At 41.2% G+C, this 17,891-nt stretch overlaps 1 protein-coding gene across 7 annotated transcripts in view; it reads right to left on the minus strand.

The window, feature by feature from the left end:
* CARMIL1 (capping protein regulator and myosin 1 linker 1) overlaps positions 1–17,891 on the minus strand; it is a 255,236-nt gene that overhangs the window by 13,203 nt on the left and 224,142 nt on the right. For all 7 annotated transcript variants that reach the window (XM_037893029.2, XM_037893030.2, XM_037893031.2 and 4 more), the window contains 3 exons: positions 11,189–11,295; positions 9,109–9,538; positions 2,743–2,821 (listed from right to left, as the gene is read on the minus strand). In XM_037893029.2, coding sequence (XP_037748957.1) covers positions 2,743–2,821; positions 9,109–9,538; positions 11,189–11,295 — 616 coding nt within the window. The remainder of the gene's footprint in view (positions 1–2,742; positions 2,822–9,108; positions 9,539–11,188; positions 11,296–17,891) is intronic.

The raw sequence follows: 17,891 nt of genomic DNA on the forward strand, positions 1-17,891 counted from the left end.
CTATCAAATTTTCCCCTCTCCCCAGGTATCTCACCCGCTCCTGTGGTCCCTTTCTTTTGCTCCCTCGGGTGTCTCTGCCTCTCTTTCCCCCTTCTCTCTTGCCCTGAGGGTGGAATAAAGCCACGGGCTGGGGCGGGGAGGGAGGAGGAGGGAGTGAGGCTACCCTCTCTTTCCGGGACTCTTCCTTGCGCGGGCGTGAAGAGGTGGGATTTCAGCAGGGGATCCCGGCACCACAGGAGAGGAGCAGCAGCACAGGCAGTCTCTGACCGCCCAGCATCGTTGAGAACAGCACGGCTACGGGCCAAAGTTGAAAACCACAGCCCTCCCCCTCCCCCACCCCCCTTTTCTTTTCTTTTTTTTTCCCTGCCAAAGACTAATAGTGGAATCCAGGACAGAGACAAGGAACCCGGACCTGTTGGTGAATATGTGTGCGTGTTTCTGTTTTTCTGTTTTCAGATCAGATTTGAAATCTGTTAGCAATGGCGACCCTATGTATACAACTTTAATTTATTTAGTAACTCTGCCTGTGGAATACACTGTTTCACATTTATTAGCAAGCTTGCCAGCACATTCCTTATACCAGGCAAAGACTGAATGCATTTGCACACAAATCTCTCTTGCTTCCCAGGATTTAAATCGAATACAGCTAGAGCCAGCTGCGCAAGCTGGTATAAAGCTTGCTGGACACTAGTTTGCAAATAAGCAAACTGCCTGCCCTAATTTCCTTCCTTCCTCCAAACCCTGGGAGGACTCCAGGAGGCTTATATGCGCATGTATGTGCAAACAATCTTTGGATTTGTATGCGTACTGGGTGACAGCATTCTTCACTTTTAGTGATTTACAATCTGTATGCTTGGGTTGCACATAATTCTCGTTTCACCTAAATTTAGGCTGCCTTGGCTTTCTGACAAGGCAAAACATGTGTCCACAGATGCTGACTTGGCCTAGCTAACTGCTATTCCAGTTCAGAAAACCTACTTGTTACAGTAGTGCTGAGCACAGGAATTCTCAGTGCAGTGTGTGGGGAGGAAGAATGTTGATATAGTCAGCTGCAGGCCAATCTCCAAAATGTTTTTCCAGCTTACGTAGTTGTTTTTCAGCTCTGTTGGATTTGAGTTGTGGGCTAACCAAAAGGATCGTGGTGCATGCATGTGTGCGCAATAAATCTTTGCATTGTAAGCTAAACAGCAGAAGGCTCTCCACACTTTTATCCCCACACTTGTGTGAGAGAAAGGGAGAGCCTGGCTAACACTCAGACAGCAGTTTCCTACATGAACTAAAAGAGGAAAATATTCTGTCTCTGAATCATACACTGTCTTCTGTTTCTCAGTAACATCCAGCAATTTCCCTTTAACTCCATTACTTGCTTTTCTAACCTCAGGCCTGTTAATATTATTAGAACACAGTAAGTTGATATAAATTAACCAAAACAATGACAAACTATAACTGCAACAGGAGCAGCCGGAGGGAGCTCCTTACAGTGGTGAAATGAGAACTGACAGAGGCAGGAGGGGCTGCTGTGCACACACTGCACTGGTGTTGGGGAGGGGGAAATGTGTCATTTACAGGAGTGAGCAGCAAGGACAAATGGAGATCAACCACCCGTTAGCTCTTAGTGTGCCCACTTTCCATGGTCCTCTAACCTCAGATCTGCCTCTCTTATTGGAACATAGATAGCAAAAGATATTAAACTGTGATGCCAGGATGATTTAAAAGCATGGTTTCATAGGGCTCTCTCATACAATCTCTTCCTACACTAGCTTCTAAACCACATTTAGGAATGGTTTGGAAACCATAAACTGGTTTCTGATACGACTGGTCAGCCAACGCTGTTTCAAACATGGTTTGTGAATTATTTTCACACACTTTGGCAACACTATATTTTATACACCTGAAACCTTGAACTGCCGCTGCCTGTGATGGATCTGCTCAGTGGACTAAGCACTTCGCTTGCATGACTCTCAATCCAGCACCTTCTTGTGAGCACTATAAACCAGTGGTTCTCAATCAGGGGTATGTCGAAGTCTTCCAGGGAGTACGTCAACTCACCTAGATCAGGGTTTCTCAACCTGGGGTTCGTGAGTCCCAGAGGAGTCACAGGACAGGGTTAAGAGGGTCGCTAGTGCAGGGCTGGTGTTAGGGGGTGGCAAGCAGGGCAACTGCCCAGGGCCTCATGCCACAGGGGGTCCCATGAGGCTAAGTGACATGCTTGAGCCCTGGGTGGCAGGGCTCAGGTTTCCGACTCCTGAAAGGGGTACAATAGTCTGGAAAGATGAGAACCACTGCTATAAACTCTGCAAAATGAACTCCTGGTTTACGACAGGAGCAAACATGCTTACGGCCCCCTTTTCTCTCTGTGCACATTGTACTTGCTGCCTCCTGATCTTCAGTTTCAGCTTTGCTGCCACGGTTACCAGTGAACACCCTCTTAAAGGGCCCGGGGAAGAACACGTACACCAGTTCTCGCCCCACCCCCACAGAGAAGTGTATGAGTGAAACAACTGGCCATCAACCCAGCACTGAAACTGACTATATATGAAGTGCTGTCAAATGCAGAAAGTAAATAAACTAGAAAAATGGCTCTCTCCTCTAATCACTTTTCAGTTATGCTAATCTTAATGGATTGCTTATAAAATAGTAGGCACACAACATGCAGCTGGAAGTGTGATTTCAGGCGGAGAGTGTTCAATTTATTGGCATCATAGGAAGTGCTGTTCTCAAGGAAACTCAAAACAACTGTACCTGTACCACTGCCGTCCAGCCGTTCAGAGCTCACTGTGGTATTGTGAGAATCCCTGGGAGCCACTTCGTTCCCTAGTCTCTAAAAAAGAGAAAGAGAATCCCTCAAAATTATCATCTATAAATCACAATATTCAGTGGTCCATTACAAAGAATCTTATATCCAGAAGTTAAAAATTGCAGAAAGAAGCTCTAGTAATTATGCCTGGATGTGTTTTTATGTTTCTGGTTGCAGCTTTGGAAATCTCCTATGTGGAAAGGAGACCACAGTGATTTTGGTTACCAACAAGGCCATAGTGCTGGCAGAGTCATGACAACATGCTCATTAAGTGACAAACCTGCCAAGGGATAATGAGAGTTGGAATCCGACAGTCCAGTTAGAAACTGTTCTTTTCCACTCAAGATGACCAAATGTATTATTGACATTAAGTGAAATAAAACACTGGACAAAATTAAAGAGTTTATCTGCTCTAGGAAGAAACAGAGACACCTTGCTAAAGATCCAAATTTTGAAGCAAAGATTGCTGAACTGGTCTTAGTTAATATGAAAACCTACGTGCATGTGGGGAAATATCTTGGAAATCTGAGCTGAATCCAAGAAGTGCCAGTTCCTTCAATATTTACAGACTGAGATTTTTAAAATTTTTAACTTCATAGGAGCTGCTGGGTGCTCAAAACCTTTGAAATATCAGATCACTTATTTAGGTGCCAAAATATGGATCCTGAACCTAACTTCATGCACACATTATTAGAAATCTTAACCATGATGTCTTTGCCTCAAGGAGAAAAAAGCTATAAGAGATAAATCTGTAAATTATTTGAGCCATATTATTGTCTAGAGGCCAAGTGCACCAGGAATATGCGTGTATCCCTTTTCGAGAGGATCCTGTTTATACAGTGGTACAAGAATTGGTCTCTGGGATTATACTGTTCCTTTCAATACCCTGCTCACTCATATGAATAGAGCAAAGAGACCAGAAGAACCATACAGAGCCCACAAGTTACCTGCAAACCAGCAACAAATAGGAAGGCTAGTACTCAGAAGACTAGGCGTAAAGTGTAAACCTTAAATTAAAAAATAAAATACATTTTGCAGGGAGCTCTGATCTTGGTTTAAATCTGCCATTTGAAGACAGATCTCTAACTCTGAAATGCAAACAAATGCTTTCCATAGTTATTACTACTTTCAGCATTATAAAACTGCCACATTCATGACATCCTATTGCCACCAGGACACCAATGTGGAATGACTGGCACTGTGAGGTTATCCGCCGTCTTTACAGTAGCGCCCAGAAGTCCCAACCAGACACAGTACAAACACATACTGAAGACAAACACTGCCCCAAAGAACTCTCAATCTAAGTGAAGACTAAATGCATCATTTAGGTAAGAGAGACATAAGAGGAAAATGGAGGAAGGAAGACAAGGGTAACAGTGATAAGAACCGATAGGGAGGCTTATACTAGCTATATGAAAATTAGTGGGTTTAAAGTAAAAACCAAATAAAACACAGTATTTTAGGTATAAATAAATAAACAAACAAAAACTATTAATATCTGTTATCCCTGAAGGCCACCCTGTCTAGCCATTGTCAGGTGCAACTTACCATAGGTATCCTGGTAGACTTGGCTGCCTAGGAGAGCTATGAAGGACAGTACAGTGGGCTTCATGAATTAACTGGTGCTTCCATTTTGCTGATGCTCTAATGGCTCCCAAAACATTTTAATGAGAAAGTGTCTCTCATATATCGTATACAAAGGAATGGAATTATTCAATGTTTACTCCACCTATTTAAGAACTGACATGGTCACTGCATTTCCCCACATTTCCACTAAGGGCTTGCCAACGCACAGTTTGTGGTTTAGAAACTGATCTAGTTAAAGCACACAATCCCTTAGTGAGGATACGATATATCAGTACAACTGCATCCACAATAGGGGGTTTTACACTGTATAAATTCACTCCCTAGCCGAAATAGTTAAATCCGTTCAAAAATTATGCGTAGAGCAGGCCTAACCATGGACTGGTTTCAAGTGCACAAGTCCCATATAAGCTAAAAGGTCATTCAAAAAACAAACAAACAAACAAAAAAAAAAGTGAAAGCCAGCCCACTCGTGCAAGAGTGTTGTACTTTGTACCACTGTATAAGAGATCCAGGTTCATTTTCCACTCCTAGTTCTCCTGACCCATGGTCTATTTTGGCTAAATTCTCCCCCAAGCCACGTTCTTTGTCAACGTGCCCTAAGGGGGTGTCTCTCTCTTTTTAAAGGGAAAAATCCTCCCCAAATTTGTGGGGAAAATTCATTTTCTTAATGTAGGCAAAGTCACTTTGCGTTCAAGAATATAATTTGCTATTTTCACCATAGATTGTGAATTTTCATTCATACTTAGAAAAATATTCCTTTTCCTTTGCAAGTATTGATGAAGTAAAAAAAATTGTGCATAACCATCTAAATGTATTATTAGATTTTGTTTTACCCTTTAGATTGATGTTTTGAGTTCACAAAGAAATCCACTTTTATGTCTTGAAATAATACAGAGATTAATTCAACTAACCAAAACAAATGCAAATTTTTCCCAGTGGTCATTTTAATGTGTTGGCGGTCTCATTGTTTATCCCCGTTTCTATGGCAAGAGCACCACTTGACAGCTCCACATTATAGCTCATATTAAAGTAGACAATCATATTTCAAATGATGTATCATGTGCATGTGTATAGAGAGGGTACATTAAGTTGACCAAATCAGCAGTGTCTGTCTGGCGCTTGCTAGGAGGGGCCGACAAATATATGAATGATCATTTGCACCAGAGCTATGCTAGTCTCGCTGCAGTCTAGGTCTGTCCATGACTAATTACATGAATATGTCATATGTAAAATATCTATTGCACTACACACACAAATATTTATTTGGCTCCATAAAAAAGGAGGGCAAGACAGGGAAATGTAGCACTTGCACCTGAGAGTGTAAAAATTCTAATAAAAGCCCTGATAAAGAAACAGGGCTGTTAAGGAGCTTGGTTGCCTGTATATCCTGCCAAAAGATATTTAAATATTCAGTTCTGCAAACACTAGATGGAGCTAGATGATCTTTATATCTGGAGAAAATCAGAAAAAACACTGATTCCGACTCATTTATTTTGTGGCATTAGTGCCAATTCACACATCAAATTCACAGTAAAAGAAAACAAAAAAGCTTTTGCCATCTTTTCATCTACTGTACACCTGCTCATCATTTGTAACTGTAATAAGACTGCAGAAGGTCATGAATGAAGTAGTAAATTCCTTATGGCTTTGTTTTAACTTAGGATAGATCTGAATTTAAACAACCATCTGTATCTTTAAGAAAAATTTAATTCACTAACATCAGAATCCTGATAAATCTGAAAACTTTAAGGGAATTGGTGATCCACCATTTAAGTTATGAATAAAAATGAAAGACTGAATTCTCTCATAACGAAACTAGTTGAGATCTGCTGGATTACTCAGAGTACTCAACTTTTCATCAAAATGAAAACAAAGCTATTACATATTTCAACCCTGCATGATGTACATGAACATTAACCATTTCTCTTTTGTGCAACACAGTACAAAGACTTGTGATTAATCTTAAACAAAGATAACTGAACTTCCTTTTTTGCACAGAAATCCTATTTTAATTCAGCTTTCTGACCACCACCTTTAAAAATAAAACATTGCCAGGTCAAAAATGGCCCTACGGGTTTTGTCTACACTGCAATTAGACACCTGTGTCCATCCTGTGCCAGCTGACTCAGGCTTGCAGGACTCGGGCTAAGGGGCTGTTTAATTGCAGTGTAGCCTTCAAGTTCTTGGGCTGGGGCCTGGGCTCTAGGACCCTGCAAGGTGGGAGTGTCCCAGAGGTCCAAGAAGTTTATACTGCAAAGAAAAAGCCCTGCAGCCGAACCCCTGGAAGTCCTAGTCAACTGGCACAGGCCCGTCACAGGTTTTTATTTGCAGTGTAGACATACAAAAGGTAAAGGTGAGTAAAACCCTAGCTTTTACAAAAACCTAAGACCAATAAAAACGTTTCAGCAATTATTTTTTTTTAAATTCCAATATAAATATTTCCCCCCCTCCCCAACGTCCCCCTCCCTTACACCATTGGGCAAGTGAATGGAAACTAGAAATGAATTACGAACAAACTGAGTAGTCTATTTTCTTTTCCAAGCTGAGAGAAATACAGAGAGTAAAGAAGCAGCATAGTTGAAAGTAAATAAAAAAATATTAGTACAAAAGGTGAGTGACCTTCTGTTTGTTCAATTTTTCAACCAATGATACCTGTGTTCACCCACTGATGTGAGAAGTGTGGTTACCTAACAATTTTTCAAAAAATTGCAACATGCTGGTATTGCACAACTATAATCTTTAGATTATAAAGCCATTGAAGCAAGAATTCTGTTTTGAACAGCACCAAGCCCATTGTTGAATTGAACAATTAACTAATAGCACCGTGTGTTATGAAAGGTTAAGGGCCAGAATGTGATACTCTGACTCACATTCTATAGTACCTTACTCCTCAAACAGTCTCACTGACATCAACGGAACTAGTCACAGTACAGTAAACCCTTATATGACGCGCATTTATACAGAGCATTTTTGACATAACGAGGTTTTCCTTTAAAAAGAACAGGAGTACTTGTGGCACCTTAGAGACTAACAAATTTATCTGAGCATAAGCTTTTGTGAGCTAAAACCCACTTCAACGGATGCATGCAGCGGAAAATACAATAGGAAGATATATATAGATATATATATATATACACACACACACACACACACACAGAACATGAAAAAATGGGTGTTGCCATACACACTATAATGAGAGTGATCAATTAAGGTGAGCTATTATCCTTTAGTGACTCATTTTTATGTTGCGCGCACTATTCTTATATAGTGTGTGCGCTCACGGGAGGGAGTTTGGGCGCAGGAGGGTGTGCGGGGTGCCGGATCCAGAGGCCACTCACCTCGGGCGGCTCCCCATGCCTGCTGTTCCTGGCAGAGGTTAAGGCACAGCCAGGCAGCTCTGCACGCTGCCTCTGCCCGCAGGCGCCGCCCCCGCAGTCAGCGCTCGGGGAGGGACGGGGGCAGCACATGGAGCCTCCTAGCTGCTTGTGGGGAGGCGCCCATGGTGAGTGCCCCTTGGATCCGGCACCCTGAGCCTCCTCCCGCGCCCCAACCCGCTGCCCTGAGCGCCTCCAACATGTACAACTTTGTGATATCAGGGAACTATTTTCCCCCAATTCATACAACGCATTTTTATATTACACACCGTTTTCTCGGAACGTAACTACTGTGTTATATAAGGGTTTACTGTACTACTCAACGTGAGTCAGGATGGCAGGATCTGGCCCTAGTTGGGAAAGGAAATTTCTTTTATAAAAAATATATGATTTTTAACTTGAGTGTCCCTTGAATAGCCTTTGGCTATTAGTGCTACAGGAATGCCTATAGATTAATGCAGAATGTCCTCATCTGACAGGCTAAGAAGAGTGTTCAATGCATTACAGTTTAAATCCTAAGAAGAAAAGCAGTTTTAAAACTATTGCGCTCAGTGACAAAACTAGGTTTATATGGGACACGGTTACAGGAAGGTTACATATTAAGCTATACAAAGACACTGCTCCCTGAACAGTACTGAGAGCAGGGTTCTTTGTTCAATTCAACATACTACGCTATTTGCCCACTAAAAAAAGAGCTGAAATCCACATGTGACCAAATAGGTAGTTTCCATCTCTAGTTTCTATGATTATTTGTATTTTAAGGGCATAAAGAAAGAATAGGAATGATTAGATGTGGTACAAAGGATTTGTAATAGGAGTAAAGTGATGCAATTAAAAGACAATTGAAACTGAGTATCAGCAAATATTGTTTGAAAGGGAGAATTATTCCCCGACACAAAGTAATTCATTTATAGTACAGTGCAAATGGTGGAAGAACCATTCCTTAATAGACCCATCCCCCAAAACAGAGGGGGCCCACCCATTTACCAACTTGGCTCACTCGTAAACTCAATCCTGACTGTAGGAAACAATCCTGCATAGGGCAGGGGATAGGGACTAACTGATCTTTAATTCTATGATACAGATTTCATTTATGTGCCAGTAAGTCACCCATGACATATAACATATGATACCCAAAGAAGAGCTCGGTGTAAAAGCAAAAGCTTATCTTTCTCACCAACAGAAATTGGTCCAATAAAAAGTATTATCTCATCCATCTTGTCTTTCTAATATAACATAGCCAATATATTAAATGTTAACCTCTTACCCTTGTGTGCCTTTATAGGGCTCAGTTCTTTCCTACTTTTCATCAACTAGAGTCACCACAAATCAAAAATAAGCCGCCCTCACCTTCTGTGAAGAAGCTGCTCTCCTTTCCTGCTTGGCTTTCATTTCTGCTAGGAGTCCACTGCCCATCACTTGCACCCCATACCTACGACCTCCCTGTGGGCTGCCTTTGTTGTCACCCCTCTCCGCTCTTGCAGCATCCTCTGGCTGTATCTCCTCTAGAGAGTCTGGTGTTTTTAATTCCTCGGCTTGCTCTGTGCCGCCATTCTGTTCAGCTGATTTTAGCTCCTTCTTAGTAGTGTCCACAGCTGGACTTTTGACAGCCCCTTTGGGTGAGGAAGGCTCTTCTGCCACCAATACAGTCTGAGGACGTTCAGATTTGGATCGAGATTTAATTAAGTTGAGAAACCCACTTTTCCGAGAATCTCTTTTTTTCCTTTCATCACCCACTTCACTGGACTCGTTGGCGTCTGAACGTTTCATTGACGATCTCCTAATAAAACAGACACACAGAAAAATGTTCATACATTCTTTGTTTTTTTTCCTGGAAAAATACCTGTTTTTAATAGTTTCAAAGATTTCTCTTGGGCAAAGCTAACCGTTTGCATCATCAGGAAGTTGCTCTGTGCCCAATTATTATCCAACGCTTATAAATGAGAAATTGATTATTATGATTGATGCTATTGGCCAAAGTCCATTAAAGTCACTAAGAACTGTAGGGCTAGCATTACTCATTGTGCCACAGAGGCAGGTCAGCCACTTAGGACATATATTTCACTAATTTATTTTTAGGCGTACCTCTGGCCTGACTACTCCTACCTCTAAACTGCAAGTTGCATCAGAATGGCTCTAATTCAGTCATCCCCCCAAGCATAATTTCAATGTGTCTGCTCTTTTAAGGGTATCCTCACCCCCACGAATAGCTACCAGCTACCATCATGACCCAGGTACTGGATAAAACACAACTTTTGGGGAGCTGCCCCTTTTAGTACTCCAGATCTCTGCACCAACAACCAATGCAGTTCTGACCAGCTATGTTCCCAACCCTACCAAATTCACAGCTTTTCTGGGAGAATGGTACATCGGGTGGCAACATATACACTACCTAATGTTTGCCCTGAAAAACCGTAAAATACTGATATGTTGCTCCATAAAAACAAAATCAGTGGCAACACAAGAAAAGTTTAAAGGTATACATAATTTGTATAAAATTCCCATAATTACTGTGTATAGAAGTTGTTCAGAACATTTCTTTTTTTAGCTAACATGATTTCACAGCAACTTACTGGATGTCATGTATGGTTTCGTATTTGCAATCCTGAATTACTGCCATCTGCTTGTCATTTTTGATATTTATCATTCACACTCAATTTTAACACTTCCTTTCCCTCTCTCCTCCAGCCATTTACCAATTTACACTTACGATTTACTTAAACATTTTACTTTTATTTACTTAATCAAAAATAGCAAATAACAGGTCACTTTAGGTAGTCTTGAACTAGCTTTTGTTTGTACAGTCACATTAAAGAAACCAGAACATCTTACTGTTGGCTCTATAAAATATCCATCTAGTTTAAACCCTTGTAGGCTGGATTTCTTGTTATGTGAGATGTAGAAGGCAGACCTTTTGGATTGAGTCATACACAAACAGAGCAATACAATTTTGTAAAACAAGTGTTTAATTTATACGTATCAATAAACATAAATCACTTCCCCATGTCATTTATGGAGGACAACAGTCTTAACTAAACACACATTAAAGATACAGGGCCAGAGCCTGAGCCACTGTGAATTGGTATCGCTCCAGTGATGTCATAATAAGTGATGTAATGAGTGATGCCATTTATGGGTATGAAGAAGTCAGTGGAGCTATGCTAATATACATCATCTGATAATCTGGTTGATAGTGTATATTAAAAGCAATTTATTTCAAAGTAAGCTTTTTAAAATGAGTAGTCAAATTCACTGATATACTGGGCTATTAAGATATAGTCTGATTTTGACAGTAGCTATGCAAATTGGAGACCTGAATATTAGAAAAAGAAGTCAAATACAATGTGTTAACCATAAATATTCTATCCTCACAAACTATCAGTAAGAAAGCATGGTCTTTACTTTGACTCATTAGAGGATTTGAACATACTTTGAATCCATTTTTGTCACTTTCTTGGTGAAAAATTCATCAACACCTTCGTCCACTCTACCCATGAGGCCATTCTGTTCTCCTTCCTGAGGTGTTGCCCCACACACCTGATAAAGCAAACATAACATAAGAAACAAAGCATGGCAGTAAGAAATCTCACTTTTCAAAGATGCTGTAAGGCACAAGGATAAATATGAAATTAAACAATAGAGTTATTTTAACAGTGGTTAAGGAAATATACAAGTTGTAAAGAAAGGCCCTGACTAGCAAGCAGAAGGCAGGCCTTGAAAATAATAAATTATAAGGCCATACGGAATGAAGAAGGGAAGATGTCTGGTTCAAAAGATTAACTAATAAGATAAGGGAAAGTTTCTAAAAAGAAGGCCTTTGACCAATAGGGGTGATTGCAGATGATTTTAAGAGAATCAGTCGCAGAATGAGCCAACATGGCCCTTCCCAACCCATACACCAGAGTTAAAACCTTTGTGAACTCAAGTGCAATGGAAAAAACTGTGAGACAGCAAGGAGCAGGGGAGGAAAGGCCTTGGGAAGAAAGGAGGTCGTAAATCTCCCCTGGATTAAGACTGGAAATAAGGGTGAACTGTCACCAATTGGTTTTTAGCTCAAATCAGTAATTGGGAATGACATAATCTGTTTGTTCAAGGGTATAAAAAAGTAAAACTCTTAAAGGATTCATTGCTAATATCTGCCTGACCATGTTGGAGCCAACCAATGTGGATCTAAGCACTCTTGGGTTTAGCCCATTTGTAAGTATCTTGATCAAAAACATATACACGTTTTGTTAGTGTTTGGATGTAGTAAACTGCTTTTTAGGCATGTTTAGAGCAATTGTACAGATGTCATTTGGCCTTTGGATTTAATAAAGATATTTGGAAACAATAACCCCAACTATACATACAATATGATGGGGGCTAATCTAGCTACAACTATTCAGGAGAAAGATCTTGGAGTCATCATGGATAGTTCTCTGAAGACATCCACGCAGTGTGCAGCGGCAGTCAAAAAAGCAAACGGAATGTTAGGAATCATTAAAAAGGGGATAGAGAATAAGACGGAGAATATCTTATTGCCCTTATATAAATCCCTGGTATGCCCACATCCTAAATACGGCGTACAGATGTGGTCCCCTCATCTCAAAAAAGATATACTGGCATTAGAAAAGGTTCAGAAAAGGGCAACTAAAATGGTTACAGGTTTGGAACGGGTCCCATATGAGGAGAGATTAAAGAGGCCAGGACTTTTCAGCTTGGAAAAGAGGAGACTAAGGGGAGATATGATAGAGGTATATAAAATCATGAGTTGTGTGAAGAAAGTGAATAAGGAAAAGTTATTTACTTGTTCCCATAATACAAGAACTAGGGGCCACTGTTAGGATATAGATATTCAGGCCTGTCTGTAAAGGCCTATACTCTAAGAATTTAGGTGTATTCTTATCACTTGGCTAGTTAGAGGTATAAAAGAAAGAATGAAAATCACTGTCTGCCAGTGTAAGGTCCTTCTCTTACGGTGACACTCTGAGGCCCTGTTCTTAGGCTAAGGCCTTTGGCTAAGCAACAGAGGCAGCCATAAGCTGGGAAGCGACCAGTCACATCCTCACATTCCAAACTAGTCACATTGAAAGAAGGTGCTATTGGGCTGTTAGGAATACACTCCTGTCCTGATAATGCCTACCACCTCCAGAGAAAGGGAAGTGCCTAGAAAATGTAAAAGGAAACTTAGTTTGATAGCATCCTGTCTGGCAAGAACTGACTTATCAATAGCTGGGATGTGAAATCCTCATTTCTTTGTTGTTCTATCACTGTAGTCCCCATTTCCCTATTTTTGTCTGTATAATCTCTGTCTGGTTCTGTGATTGTTTCTGTCTGCTGTATAATTAATTTTGCTGGGTGTAAACTAAGGTGGTGGGATATAATTGGTTACATAATCATGTTACAATATGTTAGGATTGGTTAGTTAAATTTCAGGAAAATGATTGGTTAAGGTATAGCTAAGCAGAACTCAAGTTTTACTATATAGTCTGTGGGTGGGTGTGAGGGTGGGGGAAATGGGAACAGAGAATGAGGGTGGAGAAACTGGAATCATGTTTAGCTAAAGGGGGAAATGGGAACAGGGACACAGGTAAGGCTCTGTGGTGTCAGAGCTGGGAAGGGGGACACTAAGGAAGGAAACTGGAATCATGCTTGCTGGAAGTTCACCCCAATAAACATCGAATTGTTTGCACCTTTGGACTTCGGGTATTGTTGCTCTCTGTTCATGCGAGAAGGACCAGAGAAGTAAGTGGGTGAAGAAATAAGCCCCCTAACAGCCACCAAATGAAATTAATGGGCAACAGGTTTAAAACAAATAAAAGAAAATTGTTCTTCACTCAGCGCACAGTCAACCTGTGGAACTCCTTGCTTAAGGAGGTTGTGAAGGCTAGGACTAAAACAGGGTTTAAAAGAGAACTGGATAAATTCATGGAAGTTAAGTCCATTAATGGCTATTAGCCAGGATGGGTAAGGAATTGTGTCCCTAGCCTCCGTTTGTCAGAGGATGGAGATGGATGGCAGGAGAGAGACAACTTGATCATTACCTTTTAGATTCACTCCCTCTGGGGCACCTGGCATTGGCCACTGTCAGTAGACAGGATACTGGGCTGGATGGACCTTTGGTCAGACCCAGTATGGCCATTCTTATGTTCTTATTTATGGTTAAATTAGTGCCTGGTGGTTTCCCATATTAATAATTTAATATATTATTAATTCCAACAAGGCAAAAGCTCAAATCCTTTAAATTGTGTAGGAAGAGCAGTTATTTAGTATTCAAGCACACTTTTTTGTTAGCAGTTTTTCAAAATGGAACTCCTGATCTGTGTATTTACTGTATATACTGGCAGAGAGAGAATCTTTGTCAGCTGTTGTTCACCTGGTTTAGAAAGCGGTGTGAGTTCTAGTGGTCTGAATACAAAATTAGGAGCCAGAACTGTAGTGTACTAATTATGCCTCTAACAGACTGCCTCTGTGGCCTTAGGCAAGGCACTTTAGGCCAAAACTTTCAAACTGAATGCCAGATTTAGGTGACTAACTTTAGGCACCCAGCACTGACTTTCATTGAGAACTGTGGTCTAACTCCTCTTTGTGCCTTTGAAAAGTAGACCTTAAAGCCAAAAGACAAAAGGAAGAGATTATCCAACTTGGGTGACTCTCTCACGGGAGTATTGTAAAGATCAGTTAGTGTTTATACAGCTCTCTGAAGATGAAACACACTAAATATTATGGGAGGGATTCTCTCCTTGGCTCTGCCTCTATATGCTGGTCTTCCATAATCCCTTTCTGCTGCCAAACTTCCATATCCAGAGGGGGAGAACACTCCCAATTTAAACACTGAATAAAGCCTCTTTAGATGGCTCTAAAGAGGACCCTGCAACAGCCCCAGTTTTGGCAGTGCCACCACTCACAAGGCAGCACGAGGAAGTTGCTAACACGGCTACCACTCTGAAACTTAACTTAGATCGTCTCCCTAGGATGTCTAAATTACATCAGTGAATGCTCTGGCCCCAAAATCTAGAAAATATAAAAGGTGGCATAAAGCCACCTTAGCCCCTCTGCACCTGAGATCCAGGTTCTGTGCTTCTAAGGGGCCAGGACAGATTCTCCTCTTACAGGTATGAGAGAACAATTACTGTTAATATCAAACCCTTTCTTATTAAGACAAATAAGAAAGTAGCCTGAATATGAACTAATGTATTGACACTGTGACAGGATCGGGCCAGATGACTACAGGAGAGTGATAGAAGACAGATATATTCGCCCCAGGTTGAGTAGGTCCCTTTTCCCTGGGTAAGGCAACAGAGAAGGTTCCAGAACAATCAGGAACTTTCTGGAAACAATTAAGACAGTCAGGCTGATTAGAACACCTGCAGCCAATCAAGAAGCTGCTAGAATCAATTAAGGCTGGCTAATCAGGGCACCCGAGTTTAAAAAGGAGCTCACTTCAGTTTGTGGCATGTGTGTGAGGAGCTGGGAGCAAGAGGCACTACGAGCTGAGAGTGAGAACGCGGACTGTTGGAGGACTGAGTACAAGCATTAGCAGACACCAGAAGGAAGGTCCTATGGTGAGGATAAAGAAGGTGTTGGGAGGAGGCCATGGGGAAGTAGCCCAGGGAGTTGTAGCTGTTGCACAGCTGTTCCAGGAGGCACTCTAAACAGCTGCATTCCACAGGGCCCTGGACTGGAACCTGGAGTAGAGCGCGGGCCCGGGTTCCCCTCAAACCTCCCAACTCCTGGTCAGACACAGGAGGAGTTGACCTGGACTGTAGGTTCACGTAAACAGCCAAACTGAGGGCTGCCGTGAATCTCCGAGGCGAGCAAATCCGTCAATAAGCGCAAGACCCACCAAGGTAGAGGAGGAACTTTGTCACAATACATACATGAAACTTTCTGGTTCCTGAATTGCTGAACCATGTGATGAGCTTTGTAATTTAATAAAATGAACAATAAGACAGTAACTAGAGCACTTATATACCTCTGCTGTGGCACTGTATTCCTCATTTGAAAATATAAGTCCTTTTGGTAAAATTGCATTGTTTCCACTTAAAACAGAATGTGTTCTTTTTTAATAAGGGAAACATCTTTTTCAAAGTAGCATAGTGATGACTTCTTTTTCTGAAAAGAATTTGTCTAATTGGAAATGTCAGAACATATGTAACAACACATATACTGACATCTGTTTTTGGACATCGATATTTATTGTCTCTGGATGTAAATATTTAGCTCATCAGTCAAAAAAATCTTGATATTGACTTCAAGAGAAGTCAGAATCCATTTAATGTTGGCACTGAAACTCTCCAGAGAAAGAAATATTTAAGTATCAAAGCCAAGAGCATTTCCTGAAGGAGGCAGGCATGTAACATTCTGAAAAAGAGGTAACTAATGTGAGGGACTGGCTCTATCTGACGTTGAGTCTGTCTGGTAAGCTACAGGCAGAAGACGCACACGAAAAACCGCATAACCACAAGCCTGCAGGTGTGCACGAGAAAAAGACAGTCAAGTGCTTAAAACAGCTCCTTATATGGCAACAAAAGTAATGACAGAGGTAAACATAAACAGAGGCGGGGGATTTAGCAGAGAAATTAGAGGGCAATTATTGGGCCAAGACCAAGACCAGAACTGCCCACCTAGGGAGGGGAAACGCAAAAGGATATTGGTGCTCACTTCTCGGGATGTGGGGGAGGGAACGAGTGTGGTACAGCTATGCTTTCTGCAGGGTGTAGTTGAGCTTCTGCTACAATAAACGCACAACCGTAACTGAAGACTCCAATCTCCGTGTATTCCTGTGTGTCCGTTGGTCATGTCTGAAGACATAGGATATCCTAATTGCATGTCCGTCTGTCGTGTCTGAAGGCATGCCCCAACAACTAAAATTCTACCGAATACAGTGACTGCATCACTAACAATGTACAATCACCACCAAAATAACCAAGGCACAGAACGATTTTACAGATACAACCTGTAATGCCAGTTATTGTTCAATACTGCAACAATACATTGATTTCTGCATATTTTATACTTTACTCATCTAATGCTGAGAAAATTGCATCAAATGTGTAAAATACGTTCAGCAGAGAAAGTGGTCTTAGTTTCATTTTAAGTGATCCTTTTTTGTCTCTTTATGCCGTAAGAAAGTGGCCTGAAAGGAAAATTGAAAAAAAGCAAACAATTTAAAAAAAAAAGAAAGAAAGAAATTCAGGTCCTTTCTTTACTGAATTACATGCAGGACTGGAAAAATCAGTGGGATAAGACGTCACAACAGACTGAATGCTGAACAACTGAGAAAGGAATGGATTTTTATTCAGTCTATTTAAAACTTGTTGGCCTGTTCTTTGTTAACACCTGTAACTACAATGCCTCAGAAAAACTTGGGAGAAAAGAGGTTTTTGTTAAAAATTTAGCACTCTCACCCTTTCAGGTAAGGGGGAGGGACTGCTTCAGATTCTTCTAGTAAAACCAGGGAAACCCAGATCTGACACTCCTGAAATAACTGGGGTAAACAAGCAGGAAACAGAAAACCACACTTTTCTTTAAGAACACCTGAAAGGTGTGATGTGTCCCTCCCCACCCTCCAATAAACAGCATAAAACAATAAATAATGACAACAAAGCGTCCCCTCCTCTTTTACCGGTCACCTTGAGTCTGTGCAAGTAAGAAAAAACAAATGCCTTGTCATCCAAATGTGGTCATTGTTCCCAGAAATACTGCACTGACATAAGGAATAACACTTTCTTGTTCTTCATAAACAGTGAGCAAAGCTTTTCAAATACAAGATGCTATCTATGCTGCGCTTCACATTTCCATGCGAGGTAACACTGCACTAAAAACCCCCAATCCTTCCTCCCTTCCCCCAGACAGCAGGATCCTCCAGTTCTGAAAACATATGACTGCATGGAAGCAGAAGAAAATGGAACTTGACTCTGCCTGGACATAGTGCCGGTGCTAAGTTTTCCATAACAGAGGTATAGTCCCAGTGCCAGATGACCTCACTTACCCAGATGTCACAGGACACATTAAATAAGTTGAGACGACTGGCGGAAGTTTAGAAAGTGGGAGAATATGACTCAGTTTAGTATGATATTTGGAAAAACAAGGCTGTAGTGTACTGCAGTCGAAGGGCCAGCTAAGTCTCTGTCCCCTCTGCACGGCTCTGT

The sequence above is a fragment of the Chelonia mydas genome, chromosome 2, assembly GCF_015237465.2.
Source record: "Chelonia mydas isolate rCheMyd1 chromosome 2, rCheMyd1.pri.v2, whole genome shotgun sequence".
NCBI classification, from domain to species: domain Eukaryota; kingdom Metazoa; phylum Chordata; order Testudines; family Cheloniidae; genus Chelonia; species Chelonia mydas.